The 13,702-nt window shown below is 37.1% G+C and overlaps 1 protein-coding gene across 1 annotated transcript in view; it reads right to left on the reverse strand.

Annotated features, from left to right (window-relative positions):
* The window catches only part of LOC104482925 (macrophage mannose receptor 1), a 38,399-nt gene that overhangs the window by 17,992 nt on the left and 6,705 nt on the right, over positions 1-13,702 (reverse strand). Inside the window, exons 5-18 of the mRNA XM_086742199.1 lie at positions 13,116-13,229; positions 12,442-12,576; positions 11,427-11,609; positions 9,473-9,630; positions 8,820-8,933; positions 8,373-8,488; positions 7,909-8,057; positions 6,432-6,631; positions 4,935-5,062; positions 4,235-4,322; positions 2,862-3,006; positions 1,288-1,323; positions 993-1,168; positions 312-379 (exon numbers count right to left, since the gene is read on the reverse strand). Coding sequence (XP_086598325.1) covers positions 312-379; positions 993-1,168; positions 1,288-1,323; positions 2,862-3,006; positions 4,235-4,322; positions 4,935-5,062; positions 6,432-6,631; positions 7,909-8,057; positions 8,373-8,488; positions 8,820-8,933; positions 9,473-9,630; positions 11,427-11,609; positions 12,442-12,576; positions 13,116-13,229 — 1,810 coding nt within the window. The remainder of the gene's footprint in view (positions 1-311; positions 380-992; positions 1,169-1,287; positions 1,324-2,861; positions 3,007-4,234; positions 4,323-4,934; positions 5,063-6,431; positions 6,632-7,908; positions 8,058-8,372; positions 8,489-8,819; positions 8,934-9,472; positions 9,631-11,426; positions 11,610-12,441; positions 12,577-13,115; positions 13,230-13,702) is intronic.

Here is a 13,702-nt window from a genome sequence, read left to right on the forward strand (position 1 = left end):
CCAACATAGTAAAATATCATTTGAATTTATGGGACAAATCTTTGACAGACACTTGAGAAAGTGTGTATGGAGAGTACAGCAGTCAAGCCTTTCTTTGGGTGTTTACTTAAGAATAAATGTTCTTCTTCCTATTTCTTTTTGGGGAAAGCTATTGGACTTTAGAATATTCTAGGACTATTCTGTTCTGCTTTGTACTCGTTATATACAATAAGCCTTCAGTTCTTGAAAACAACACATAAAGTACCTCCAGCTACATAAAAGACTGTGTTTGTTTCTATATGTTAAGTGATGCAGTGGTCATCTTAACTTACCTAAACTTTTTATCAAGACTGACTTTTAGACCAATGAAGTATCCTCTTGACTCACTCCAGGATCCCTCCTCAAACAGAAAGACAATATTTTAATTTAAAAAAAAATATAACTAAAGCCAGCAGAAATGGATGTGCCATTGATTAGGTCCACCGAGCAGTTACTGAAGTTGACAGCACTAAAGCACGTGCTCACAGTTAAGCACAGCAATGTGTTTAGACATGTTTACACACTCCAGCACAGAAGCCAGGTTTTCATCTGGAGCATCAGAGCTGAGTCCTGCAGTGCTGAGGGCCTTTAGGATGGGGTAGGAAAGAAGCAGGTCTTGAGTCAGAAACTGGTACACATCTTTCATTCTCCCTCCAGGACTGCAGCACCATCTCATGCCAACCTCAAGCCTCCCCCTCGCACTGGCTACTTCCCAAGCCAGCCCAGCTGTCACCTTCCCACGTCAGTTTGCCCACTGGCTTGCCTCACCGCCTCAGCACAGCTGCTGTAGAGCAGGAGAGACCAAACGCCATGGGACAAAAGGGTGCTTTTAGGGGGGAACTTCATAGAGCTCATCTCAGGTAGATTTCGTTAGTGGAAATGCGGGTGGCTCTACTACTGTGGCAATTCAAGTTTTGTGAGCAGATTGTCAAAAGCATTTCTACTTTAGGCTGTCAGTTTATATAGATTCTTACATTTTCTCTTAGCACTCTCTGTAGGAACCTCCTCTCACTATTACTATTAACAACAGCCAAGTCTGCGGAATTCATCCTGCAAAACTCTTGGGCTTTTTCCATGGAGACCTGTTCTTTGCTGATGTAATATAGCTTATCTTCACATATGACCCATCCATCCGCAGTGGTTTTATATACTGGAAGATAAATAAGGTAGCCTTAAATTCTGTATATGTAGAACACAAAAGCTCATTTTAGAATAACAATTTTGATAAAATGCAATGAACAAGATGAATAAATGTATGCAAAAACCTACCATATGTATCCGGTGGTTCAGATTTTAATGGTACTCCTGCAGAACAAGGAACAGAAGGCGTAATGCATCTCTGTAGCATGTTTTACAATGTAGCTTGTGACTAACTGCAAGGAGCAGAGAAAGGAACAGAGCAGGATTCTGCACTTTGCCATTGACTAGAAAGCAAACTTAACCACACATTTCAGCTACACATTATGCAATATGCATGGTCGTCTACTTATACTTTTGTATCATAAGCTGTGCTTCATGCCAGCAAAGTCATAGCTTTGACTGAATCACATTCCTGTGCAGAGCACTGTAAGGGAAAATTGTTCTTCCAGTCTGTAAGCCAAGTAGATTTATCTGAAACACTTTAAACTTTGGTTTTACAGACCCTTTACTGATCCATCAGTGGACATATCATAATCCTCCAGAGGGGTCTTTTTAATAAGAGGGAGAAAATGTCTACGAGGTTTACTTTAGCTCTATAATATAATCTCAGTCTCAAATATTCATAAGCAAAAGGCATTATAACAATATATATAGTGACTGTAAGTCTTTTGTGATTCTGATAGAAAAAGGAATGCCACTGATTTGAACCATTGCTTTTCCAAAAGTAGATGAATCCTGAATAATATTAAAGGAGAACTTGGAGCACTGCTTCAGGCCCATTTCATCAATTGTCCTTAACCATATTATTATACCTATGACCAGCCTCAGTGTCAACTGTCAAACCTACCAACACAACTGTGAGACCAAAGCCTTCTCTTGTATGAAATGGCTTCATACAATTTCTGCAGGCAGCAGAATGTTTTTCCGCTGGAATATTTTGCTTTGGAAAAAAAAAGTCTGATCAGACAGAATTAAAATATTCCATGCAAATATTTCAATACTCTCCAAAATTCTGGTGGATATCAGGCAGGAAAGCTGGCATCCCCAGGGCTGTGCAGCTCCCTGTGGCTACCCTCTATGGCCTCCTGGGTTGCCTGGCAAGTGATGTGCCTGAGCTGATCAACCCCTCTGCTACCCACACCATGGGAAACTGCAGTGGCTTAGCCAGCCCCGGATGGTTCAGCCTTACTGTGGGGCCAGAGGACTGCAGAAACACAGAATAAAACCTGTTTCCATCCGTCTCCCATCACCTCCTCCAATCCATTTTAACTGCCCATAATTTGCTATAAATACAGTCAAATCTCAAGGCAAAAACATGTTTGGTGTACAAACATACTGTATTTGTTTTTTAGCTTTACCCTTGTTAGTGTAAAAGCCAATATTGTAAAGAATTCACAACTCCTTACTACCTACATGACAAACATAAAAACAAAATTCCTAGTATTCCATAAGTTTGCAATATGAAACCCTTGCAGACACATGGTTTATTTATACATCCTAATTTACGTGAAGAAATACATTTATTTATTCTCATCATCTATCATAGAAAAATCCTGGCCCCTATTATATTACCTAATGCTCTTGAACTCTACTTGGAAAAAAGTAGTTTTCAAAATTTTGTGTCTTTTTCCAGCAACTTACACTAGAAAGCAACTACTTATAAGGTTATTATGCTTCTTGTTTAAAGAGAAGTGTAAATCTACCTTTCTTTATTTGACAAATCCAGTCAAGCTGTACTTCACAGACCGAAAGAAGCCATCGCTTAGAATAACTCCCACCATTGAGCACGCCGCAGAACTTGTGTCCTCCTGAATTTCTTGGACTGTCATCCCAGTTTGTGTACCTAACCTATAGAAAAAATCATCTTCATTACTCTTTTAATCTCTTTCTACAGTTTTACTCTCCATTGGCAAAATAAACCAAACCGGATTTGTCTGAAAGATTCTTTCTCTCACTAAAAAGAGATGCAAATATAGGGAAAGCGAGAGGTGTAAGAATTTTATCTGTGAGGCAATGATGTCAGTGATCAGGCAATTGGGCTGTCTTGCCATGGAGGGCTTTTTCTCATTTGTGCCTCACACCCTAGACACAACCAGAATAGAAACAGGCAAATGGACTGTTTTTACTGAATTTCACCTAGCTAAGAACTTCACCCCCATCCCACTCAATGCTAATCATGTGCAGACAAGGTAGTTTTCACTTCACAAACTGTGATCTGATTCAAAATTATGTTGTCCAATAGCCGTCTGGTGGCAGTGACCATATCATGCGTCAATCCAGCATTCAAAGCTTCCCTTCCCTGAGGTTAATGAGGGTGGGAGCCTGGCTTTTGGGAGGGAGGTCGTGTCCTATAAACCTAGTGAAGTTACTTCTGAAGAAACTAACATCCAAAAGGGGAGAGCCATTTGATATAACCTACTTGGGATTTTCAAAAAGTTCTTAACAAAATCTCTTCCCAAAACTTTTAAGGAAACTAATGTGCAAAAATATAAGAAGAAAGGTCCTTGCTTGAGTTAAAAAACAGGAAACAGAGAGTAGGAGAAAAGAGAAGGTAATAGGCAGTGGAATCCTGCAGGGACATTTCACATGTTTGTGGATATTTACATGGGCTCAAGAGATGACTGGATAAACTCATGGAAATAAATAAATTAAGATTACAGATTTGAGCTCTGGTTCTGAAAGACCCTGAGTATCACTTACTGGGGGATGCGGGAGTATACTGGGAAATATGCTTGCTGTTTGATTAGCTCTTAAGATGCTTCTGGCCACTGCCAGAAATAAGATACAAGGTCTAGGACAACCAATTTTTATATTCCAACATTATATGTTCATACTATGTTCTTGGAAGAGAAAATATCTTGGAGTGCTGTGCAGAAAGTTACAGAATATTATGAGATACAGATGATTTCCGTGAATTCAGATGTGTTGCTGTGATTTTTCTCATGATAACAAAGGTTAACAGCCATGTAAATGTTTGCAGGGTTAGTGTTCTCTTTGAAGAGGATAACAGTAAAAACTTGAAAAGCTTGTGTATCAGCTTAAGCAAAAAGATTTGATGAAAAATTAAAATACTTACTGGAGAGCCGTCACTCCATGCAAATCCTTCATCTGGATTCAAGGAAAATATGCCAAGCCAAACTCTTTGAAAGCTACAGCGACTGGCACTAACAGAAATTACAAGGCAGAGCAGTGTGTAAACAACACAAAAACCATCCAGAAACACATCATTAAACTTTCTAGAGCACATTGTAAAGGGCAGTGGAGTTGTCATAATTACCCTATTACCTTTAATAAAGGGCATACAGATGCATATGTTCTTCACAGAAAAATCTAATATTTCTATGGCTCAGTGGCAATATTCATCAGATATTTATCCTGTATTTCCTCTATGGTCTGTTTTCTTAGACAAGGCCTTCACAGATTCAGAAAATGATCTCAGCATTCACTATTTCAAGATGAGTCAAAAATAAACATATTTGTCATGTTTTCTACCCTACTAAAAATAACACCCCTGACAATTTCATGTATTTCTAAATTATATCTAGTAATCTTTTGATATTGTTTGTTTTTTTAAAAATCTCCTGGATATAAACAACTCTATTTTTTTAATTAAACAGTTAAAAACATTCATAAGTAGTTAAAATTTCAAAGTATCACAGGCATTTTTTTGGCTTTTGAGGAGCCCATATATTTCAGAAGTCATCTAGGAGCGTTCGTAATAATTCACACAAAACATCTCTTGAGTCTGGCAAGATAAACGTTCAGCAGATACTCACTCCATTGCTTTTGTTAGTAATGGTATCTCCTCTTTACTATTAATGGTGACCAGATCCCCTCCTATTTGTCTACAAAAATCTCGAGCTTCAAGCCATGATTTCTTTTTAATATCTGATCTGTAAAAACACTATGGAGAGATTACTTTAAAACATTATATATGTTATAATAAAATAAAAAAACATAGTCTCACTCACGCATAGATGAGATTTCATACAAGCCAAGTAAAAGTCCATAAGAGAACTAAAATTAATTACTCTGTTCTTAAAAATTTTTACACCAGATTTGTCTAGCTATTTAGCATAGTGATGACAAACAAAAGGAATTACTAGAAGGGCATGCAATTTCCTTTAACTTGTTTTACCTGGAGGAGGAAGGGAAAGGAGGGTGGTTGTGTCAGAGAGGCAAGGTGGCCTGGGAGGAGTCTGAAGATACAGGCAAAAGAATGACCTCGTAGTGGCTTACATCTCTCCCTTTACATTTGCAACATGATGTCTAACATTTCAGTAGTTTAACAGAGAAGAAGTACAAGTTTGACCCAAGATAAAAATGTTGATTTGGTAATAAAGAAGCAGAAGTAAATAGCATTCCAGCAGTGTTTGACAGAAATGGGGAAAAAAAAAAAAAACCCAAAACACCAAAACCCACAATAAAAAGATAAGAACTCATTAGTTCAAATAAAGTGATAAGAAATATTAACATCCCACATTTAGCACATTTCTATTCTGCATGATCCCAAATCAATGTTTACACACTATCCTCATTTCTTGTTCGAAGTCCTTTTGTATGCCTGCTCAGGTATAACTGTTTGTACTTCAAATACAAGTTATCTGTAGCTTTGCATCTGAAATTCTCTAATAAATACCTTTATAAACACTGGTTTAATTAACCTTTCATGTGACATATTATGCTTTATTTTTTGGGTAACATGCTTATTTTAGCAAGGTCCAGCCTTAGGCATTGTGCTGTTTCTCTATTTTGTTCCCTGAGCTCTCGCACACCTCAGATATACATGGGATGTTTGCGCAACCCAGTGACCGCAGCTGATATAAAAAGCCATGCTAACAGACAAGTTTTGCTGCTTCTGCTATTTCAATACAGCATTTCAAGATTGTACTCTCAATAGTTTTGCAAATATTACTTTGTTTCTTCTTTTTTCTCTTATTCTTAAGTCTTTCTAGGGACTTGATATTTATGTTCTTCTTCATCCATTTTCTGCTCCAATTTATTCTACCCCTGAGGCAAAAACTTCCTGATTTTATTTCCTATATTATTTTCCTTCACCTTGGCTCCAGTCCCTTCACCTTGTCTTTCTTCCTTAGTTTCTCTCCTGTTATGGGTAATTCCTGGAAACACTTGGGTTAGCAGGTTTTTTTTGCTATATTCCAATCTCAGATATTGCAAAATGAAGATGTCCCTTCCTTTTTCTTGACTTTTTTTCTTCCACAAACCAAATAATTCAAAGCCTTTCTTCTTCTTTTAACTATTTAAGCACTTACTTTAAAACAGGAACTACTGTGGTTGTTTGATACCCAGCCTTCAGGGCACGTGGGGACTGGAGCAGTAGTTGGAGTAGGCGGAGCTGTCGCACCCTTTGCCCACTGCTTACAGATATATTTTTGCTTTGTCTCACAGTCAAGAACATCCCATAATCCAGCTGCAGTCCCAGTTCTCATGGCCACACATCCTGGCTTATTTCCTTTATGGGAAATAAAAAATATGTTGGATATTTTATACAGTTTAAATTGTTTAATTCTTACTTAAAATCTTTGAGCAGCACCCGTTCCCTTCTTGCCATACAATTTTATATATCTTTCCCAATATATCCACTTTGTTCTATTCCTTATTACAGATTCAGCTAATTTACTAATGACTCATTGGTCTATATTTTCCCACATCTCCCTGGAACCATTTTAAATGTTAGTATCAAATTTGCCTTTATTCACCCGTTATCTGTCAAAGCAGTTTTAGCAAGCAGTTACACATTAAAGCCAACAGTTCATTTCATGTAACCTTTACAGCTCTTAGATGCTTTTGCAGCTGTGCTTAGCCCTGACTTGCTGTTCTTCAGCTCATCTATTTGTTTCATAATCTGTTCTCCTGATATTTCAGCTTGGACAGACTCTCTGATCACATCCTCACAAATAAAGGTTCCAAGACAGAAAGCCCAGTTTCTTGCTCAGTGAACACAGATGCAAGAAAACTGATTTTTCTTCACTGTTCCAGATTGATCTTTGGGTGCTCCTTTTATGCTCTGGTCACCTGCTGGCACCATAGACACCCTGACAAGCTTTCTTCTCATGGCATTTCCAGAAGTTAAGCTTTTTTACTTGATGTATTTTATAAATGTTTAAAATTTAAATTTTATATTTTCTAATGTCACTGAAGGTTTTTGAGAACATTTTTAGACAAATGATAACTAGGAAGGATGTAGTATATCTTGGGGAGAGCAGATTCCCTCATGGCACTTTGAAATCTTGTTTTCTGTGGTTCTGCACAGAACGGGTATGATCCCGTGAATGCAGTTTTCTTAGCATTATGAGTAAAAATAAAAATGGTATGATCATTTTTGATACTGCGGTTTTGTAATTCTATCTTAAACTCCTTATTACAGTTGCTCTGTTTCAGACTCTTCTTCCAAGCTATCATTACCACAAGAGGGATGAGTCTGGGATACTCTCAGGAACTGCTTGTAACTCCTGTTTATCAGAAAGAAGGCAATTTTCTCGATTTTGTTTATGATTCTTTTTGTGAACATGAGCCAAAAAGTTAACCTCATGGTTAAGTATATCGGATGTCCTAATATAAAACTACAATTGTTACCCTTTAAATTAAAAGATGGGGTTTGAGAACTGCCAGTTCCTGTAAAATATACTGAAAGCTTAAAGCATAAAATTCAGAGGACATTGCCAGTGCAAGCCCAAACTCGAACTGCAGTCTCACAGTGTGCCAACCATCCTGTGTCAGAGCACCTACCAGGCATTGCTGCATCCCAGTGCGTGAAGGAGACGGCTTCGCCATTGGCCCACCTGAAAGTGCCTTGGTCCTCCACATCAAAGAGACCAAGCCAGAAATATTTCTCAGGCCTCAGCCCAACAAGGCTAGTCAAATAGGCTTGTTCATACCTGTAAAAGAGATCATAAAGATGCAAGTGAAAACAAAATCATTTATCCAAGTCCTACTTGTCTAATCTGATATGAATCCTTTTCTCCTTTTCCTTGCTTCAGACTGAGGGTGAGGACCTTATGATGGGATTCTGACTCTGTGTAAGTCAGCAAACAAAAGCAAGACTTTTTTTTTTTATTCAACTGGAGGCCTTAGCTGTAACTTAGATAATTTGCTGGTCAATCTTGTGTTAGAAATGGGCAGTAGTTCCAGGAGTATTTTAGAACTTACAAGCCTTTACTTATTTAAAAGCCAAAGAAAGGTCATTATCATACCTACTTTCAACTGTAGCTAAGTAACCATTTTCTCTTTCACAAGTGGTGTTTGCTCCTGAAAATGTTGCTGGAACATCTCCAGTAAAATAGCAGTAAGTACCATATCTTCTCCAGCCCTGTAACATGATATTAGGATTTTAACTTTTAAATAATTGTGATATCCTGTAGTAAGTGAGCTGTACCATTTCAAAATGAATGAAGCACAATAATAACGAAAATTATTAATTAAAAACCTTTTGCAGTGAAATTACAGATTCCTTCCAAGCAGTTTCTGTAAATGGCTCTATACAATTTAAAGTAACTGAGAGAGAGAGAAAAACTTCCTAATAAATAATAAAAATAATTCTATATCTAAAAAAATATAAATAATTCAAATAATTCTAGATTATTTTCAGACAAGGTACTTATTTGATCTCGGAAATTAATGTTCCATTCTTATATACTTACTTTTTGGCAACCCACATCAGTAATTTCCTTTTCTCCAGCTATTTGTGATACAGGTTTTCTTTTACAAATGTAACCAGCTTTCTTCTCACAGACATAGTCTGCCCAGTAGCCATACTGTGAGACAGGAAAAAGAATGAAACCACAATGAGATTAAGATTAATAATCTAAAGAACAGGTAGACAGGGCTATGATAGTACAGTGATGGCTGGTAGTGATGAGAGGGGATGAGGGTGCAGGGAGCCATTCCCCAACCTGTTCTGCAGGACCCTGCACAGGCAGTTGTGCCATGCAGGGATGGGCAAATAAGCAGGCACAAAGGAGGCAGCAGGGATCCCCACGTGCCGCCGTTGCCACAAGGGGAAAAGAAGCAGGATAATGTACTCAAATTACATTCAGGGACCTGTTATACAACCCTAATAATCTCATTGTTGACTTTCAGATGAACTTAAAGAGAAAATTTAATCTGTGGTGCAGTAATGTTTTAATTTTAGTTTTAATTTTTTTTTAATGAAAGGTCATATTTGAGTTTCGTCCTTTGTCCCCCTCATCCCTTTTTCTGTTCTTGCACAGTTGCAGAAGTAGTGGGGCACATTATCCTTTTACTAAGAAGTTAATTTCAATATTAAAGTAAAATATATATTGAATAAAGTTACCTGGCCCTTGATCAGTACACAGTCTTCTGGCCTGTTGTTTGTGGTGGATGGCTCTCCCAGATGCCATTTAGTGTATGTCACTGGCGTACCATCACTCCATTCAAAATACATTTGAACCTTATGATCATTCAGCCCAATCCACAGCTTGTCTGCTGGCTCTAAAGTATGGAAACACAGAACTAGAAAAGACTTCTTATGCCACTGCATCCTTTGCATAGCACCCTCAAGCTCTAGAACACATAATCCCTTTCATAAATTTATGAAACATAAAATTATTTAGTATGTTGCATGATCATTTTATAAATTAATATTTTCACATAGATGTTAGAATAAAGATGGTATGCTTTGGAAACTTAGTCTTTAATGAAATCCCCCATTGAAGAAAAAAAAAATCTTGCTTTTCTTCTCCATAGCAGTAGGAGAAGAGTAAATTACCAGCCTGATGCTAATACACTGTAGTGATATGATAGAAATGTGTGAATAGTTAGGTTTGGGGTTCTGTTGCACTGGTCAGATTTTAAAATACTGTTTTCGTCTAACTTGGAGAATGGATGTTTTAAGCTTCTTCCAACAAAATGAAAAAAAGCAGAGAATCCCCTTCTCCCCAGAGAAGCCCAGCCACCCAGCCCTAGATCAGTTCTTTAGGCAATAAATTAATGCACAGCTTCCAACAACATCCAAAACTCAGCAGGGGAAGGCTGTCAGCAATCAGATCAAACTTTGAGACTGGCCGTGCTCCAAGCTAAGGCTGGACCAAATGACCACTGGGTTCCCTTCTGGCCTAATCCAGTGTATGATCCTATGGGTTTAAGCATTTTTAATGAAAGGAAAGCAAGGAAAATTAAAAGTAAATTTAGGTAGCATTCACAAAAATGAGAAAGAAAGAAAGGAAGAAAGGAAGAAAGGGAGAAAGGGAGAAAGGAAGGGAGAAAGAAAGGGAGAAAGGAAGAAAAAGAAAAAAAGGGAAAAAGGATGAGAAAGAGAAAGAAAAAAAAAGAAAGAAAGAAAGAAAGAAAAAGAAACATAAAGAGAGAAAGAGAGAAAGAAAGAAAGAAAGGAAAAGAAAGAAAGATATGGAAAGATATTCACAATTTCTTCAGTAGTCATTTAACTGAGGTATGATACCAAAATCAAAAAGTATAAGAAAACAAAAATATCCCTTTGTATGGCTGGATACTAGGCAGCTAAATTACTTTTTCTGAAGAAATAATTTTTTCTATCTTGAGTATCTTTCAATTTTTCAGTAGTTAATTAAGGCTTTCACTACTTCTAAGCATGAAAAAAAAGGAGCAAAATAGTTTACAGATGCAAAATGTAGCATCATGTCTACAGACTCCTCGTGTTTCTGCCAGGGATATTAAAAAGATCATGGTGAGCTCACGCTGACATGCTAGATCCAGTGACCTGAGTACAGTTCTTTAGGCATCCCAGGCAATTCCCCAGCTTGCTGCCTGGAAACCAACTTGGCTAGCTTCGCTGATCTTTTCCATCTGGCAGTTTAGAGAGCTAAACCCTTCTTTCCTAGATTTCTTCCATTACTTCAGAGGAGACCTGTGAACTTGCGGACCTGGGTGCTGGCTGACCAACAAGATGCAGAGAATGATTTAGAACCGCACTGTAAGTTCCCCAAATGCACAGAAAGCCTTACAATTGTTTTGTTTTTCCATAAAATGTGCTTTTTCAAAGTGGAAGTTGTATTTCATAATCCTTTCACTAAGAAAGCTTCTCACTAGGATGACTGGCATCCTCCTGCCCTCATGCAAATCGAAGCGCAAGTTGAGACACTTGAGTAAGTCTACAAGTTGCAGCACAGAAGGCAGCATCTGTTTTAAAACAGAAAGGAAAGCACTGCACCAGCCTAATGCTGCTGGACCTCTGGCTTTGCACATCATCTCAATTCAGCTAGCTGGTTCTTCTTACAGGCAGACAAAGCCAAAATCCTGGAAACACTCACTGTACCCAAGCCGGGACACTATAAAGCTGTGCTCCTCAAGGCTTTGGATGCTGGCCAGGTGACTCCCTTCCTTCTGACAAGAGGTCAAAGCTTCTTCCCATCTTTTTGTTTCCCTGAAGATCTTGTAACAGTTGTCTACATATGGTACCCATCCATCTGGGCAAATAACAGGCCCAGTGTCACCTAGGAAGAAATACCAGTGTTTTAGAGGACTTCAAATGCTGTGCAAAGGACATGACACTGAAAATATGTTCAATTATTCTGTGCAAAAGTTCTAAACTAAGAATTTTCATTGGAAATTCTCATTGTAACGAAATTATGGATAGAAAATATAGTAAATATAAATATGGTTCTAAATCTAATAATTTAATACAAATATTATTATTACAAATTCTAAAGTTTTTATATAGTCAATTATCTGTAATAAATGCACTAATGTATTAATTTTAACAACTTTTGTATTACTTGGTACTTATTTGTCAGTTAAGAGAAATTAGAAATTATCTGCACCTAACATAGAATGCTTATGAATTTTTTAAAGATTAAGTATATTGATAGAGTAAAAATCATGTAGATGGATTTATTCATATACATAGGGAAATACCAACAGGGAAATATTTATTCACTTAAAATATCTTTTATCTTTGCAATGTGTTGATTTTTCTTCTTTTTAATTATTTTTACCACCTTCCTTCTTCTGAAAAATAATTTTTTGATTCCTCTTACTTTTCGAGCTCAGTAGTGTGTGTATTCAAAGGGGAGATCTGATTACCAAAACACAGATAGACAGGAAAGTTGGATGTCCTTCTACCTATTTCATTCTCTGTGATGTGGGACCAGAGATCAGCCTAGAAAGGGTGCAAGGGTTATAAAAAGCAAACCAGATAAGCAAGGAAAATGAAAATACGTGTTAAAAGTAGCTTTTATTTCTAATATAATTCTCCTGTTTATCTTTGTCAATGTGAATGCCGAGGTTCTACTTAAAAGTAGTAGTTAACAACATATATCAACATACCTGAGGGAACGAAGGTGAAGTTTCTTTTCTTACAAATGTAACCAAGTTTCTGATCACATTCCCAATTTTGCCATTTAGCTTTTGTTTCAGGATTCAAAACCACACAGAGTTTTCCAGATTCTGGAGAGGGGCTTCCTTTGGGAAAAGTACAGAAAAAAAAAAAAAGAGTGAAATTTTCTGAAAGGCAAATAGAGCTTCAAGCTCTAAAATGCACAGGAGAAATCACTCCTGGCTGAAGTGACAGCGCCAAAGATCATGTCTTTTCCAGCTTCAGCAAGAACTGAGGTAGCTCTCTGGTAGTGGGAATGTCTGTATGAAATGTAGTATCATTTAAGTGGGTATGAACATGTAACCCACTCAAAGTTTTGTTGCTAGAGATGAGAAATGGAAGACCTCATATTTTTGGGAAAGATAATATTGCTCTCAGAGCTAAAATATTTTTGCAATACAGAGAAGTTTCCGATTTACATTACTATAGAAAATAAGCTTTTTCTAAAGCTAAAGCAAGAAAAGCTAAAATAAATACATATATTCTGGTGGCTTAATGCTAAAGTCCTAATTTTTCTCATGACCATATCTCATGGCATACCTGTCTGATAATAGAAGTTAAAGCAGTATTGGAGGCATGTATATTTTTTCTTTGGGAATACAGAACCAAATAAAGTCACAGCTACCTGGAGCCCAGTTTAAGTACTGGAAAGGACTGCCTCCAATCCACTCCCATCCACTCCTCAGGTCCAGTCTGTTGAGTCCAATCCACAGTGCAGAATCTGTACCTTCTGTTAAATCTAGGGGATCAAAAGAAGATAAATTATTTCATAAATCACTTTTCAGTTAGCAATAGTCACTAATAATGTCTCTAGGAAGATTTATAATCCTTAAATATCCAGCTACGAATATATTTAGATGCAGAGATACGTAATAAATTGAAATATGCCAAAGCTTTGATTACTGTAAAAAGCAAACAAACAAAAAAAATGCTCTCTTATTCTGTCACCTAATGCAAAATGAGCACAAGTGAGGTGCCACAGAGCCAACTCAGAATGAAAGTGTTTCTGTAGAATAATCTAAATAATTTACAAGATTGGAACGATTTAAGTAGAAATATTGGTATGCAAGCGTAAACAATAATACTAAGTTTGTAGAAGTTAAATTCATCATTAAAAATAACAAGAGAGACTTTCTTCCATATCACTCCTTCAGCAATACATAGGTAGGTAAATCCATGATTTGGGATGTCCAAATAACAGATATCTTTTAG

This window comes from Chlamydotis macqueenii, chromosome 2, assembly GCF_036417535.1.
Source record: "Chlamydotis macqueenii isolate bChlMac1 chromosome 2, bChlMac1.mat, whole genome shotgun sequence".
NCBI classification, from domain to species: Eukaryota; Metazoa; Chordata; class Aves; order Otidiformes; family Otididae; genus Chlamydotis; species Chlamydotis macqueenii.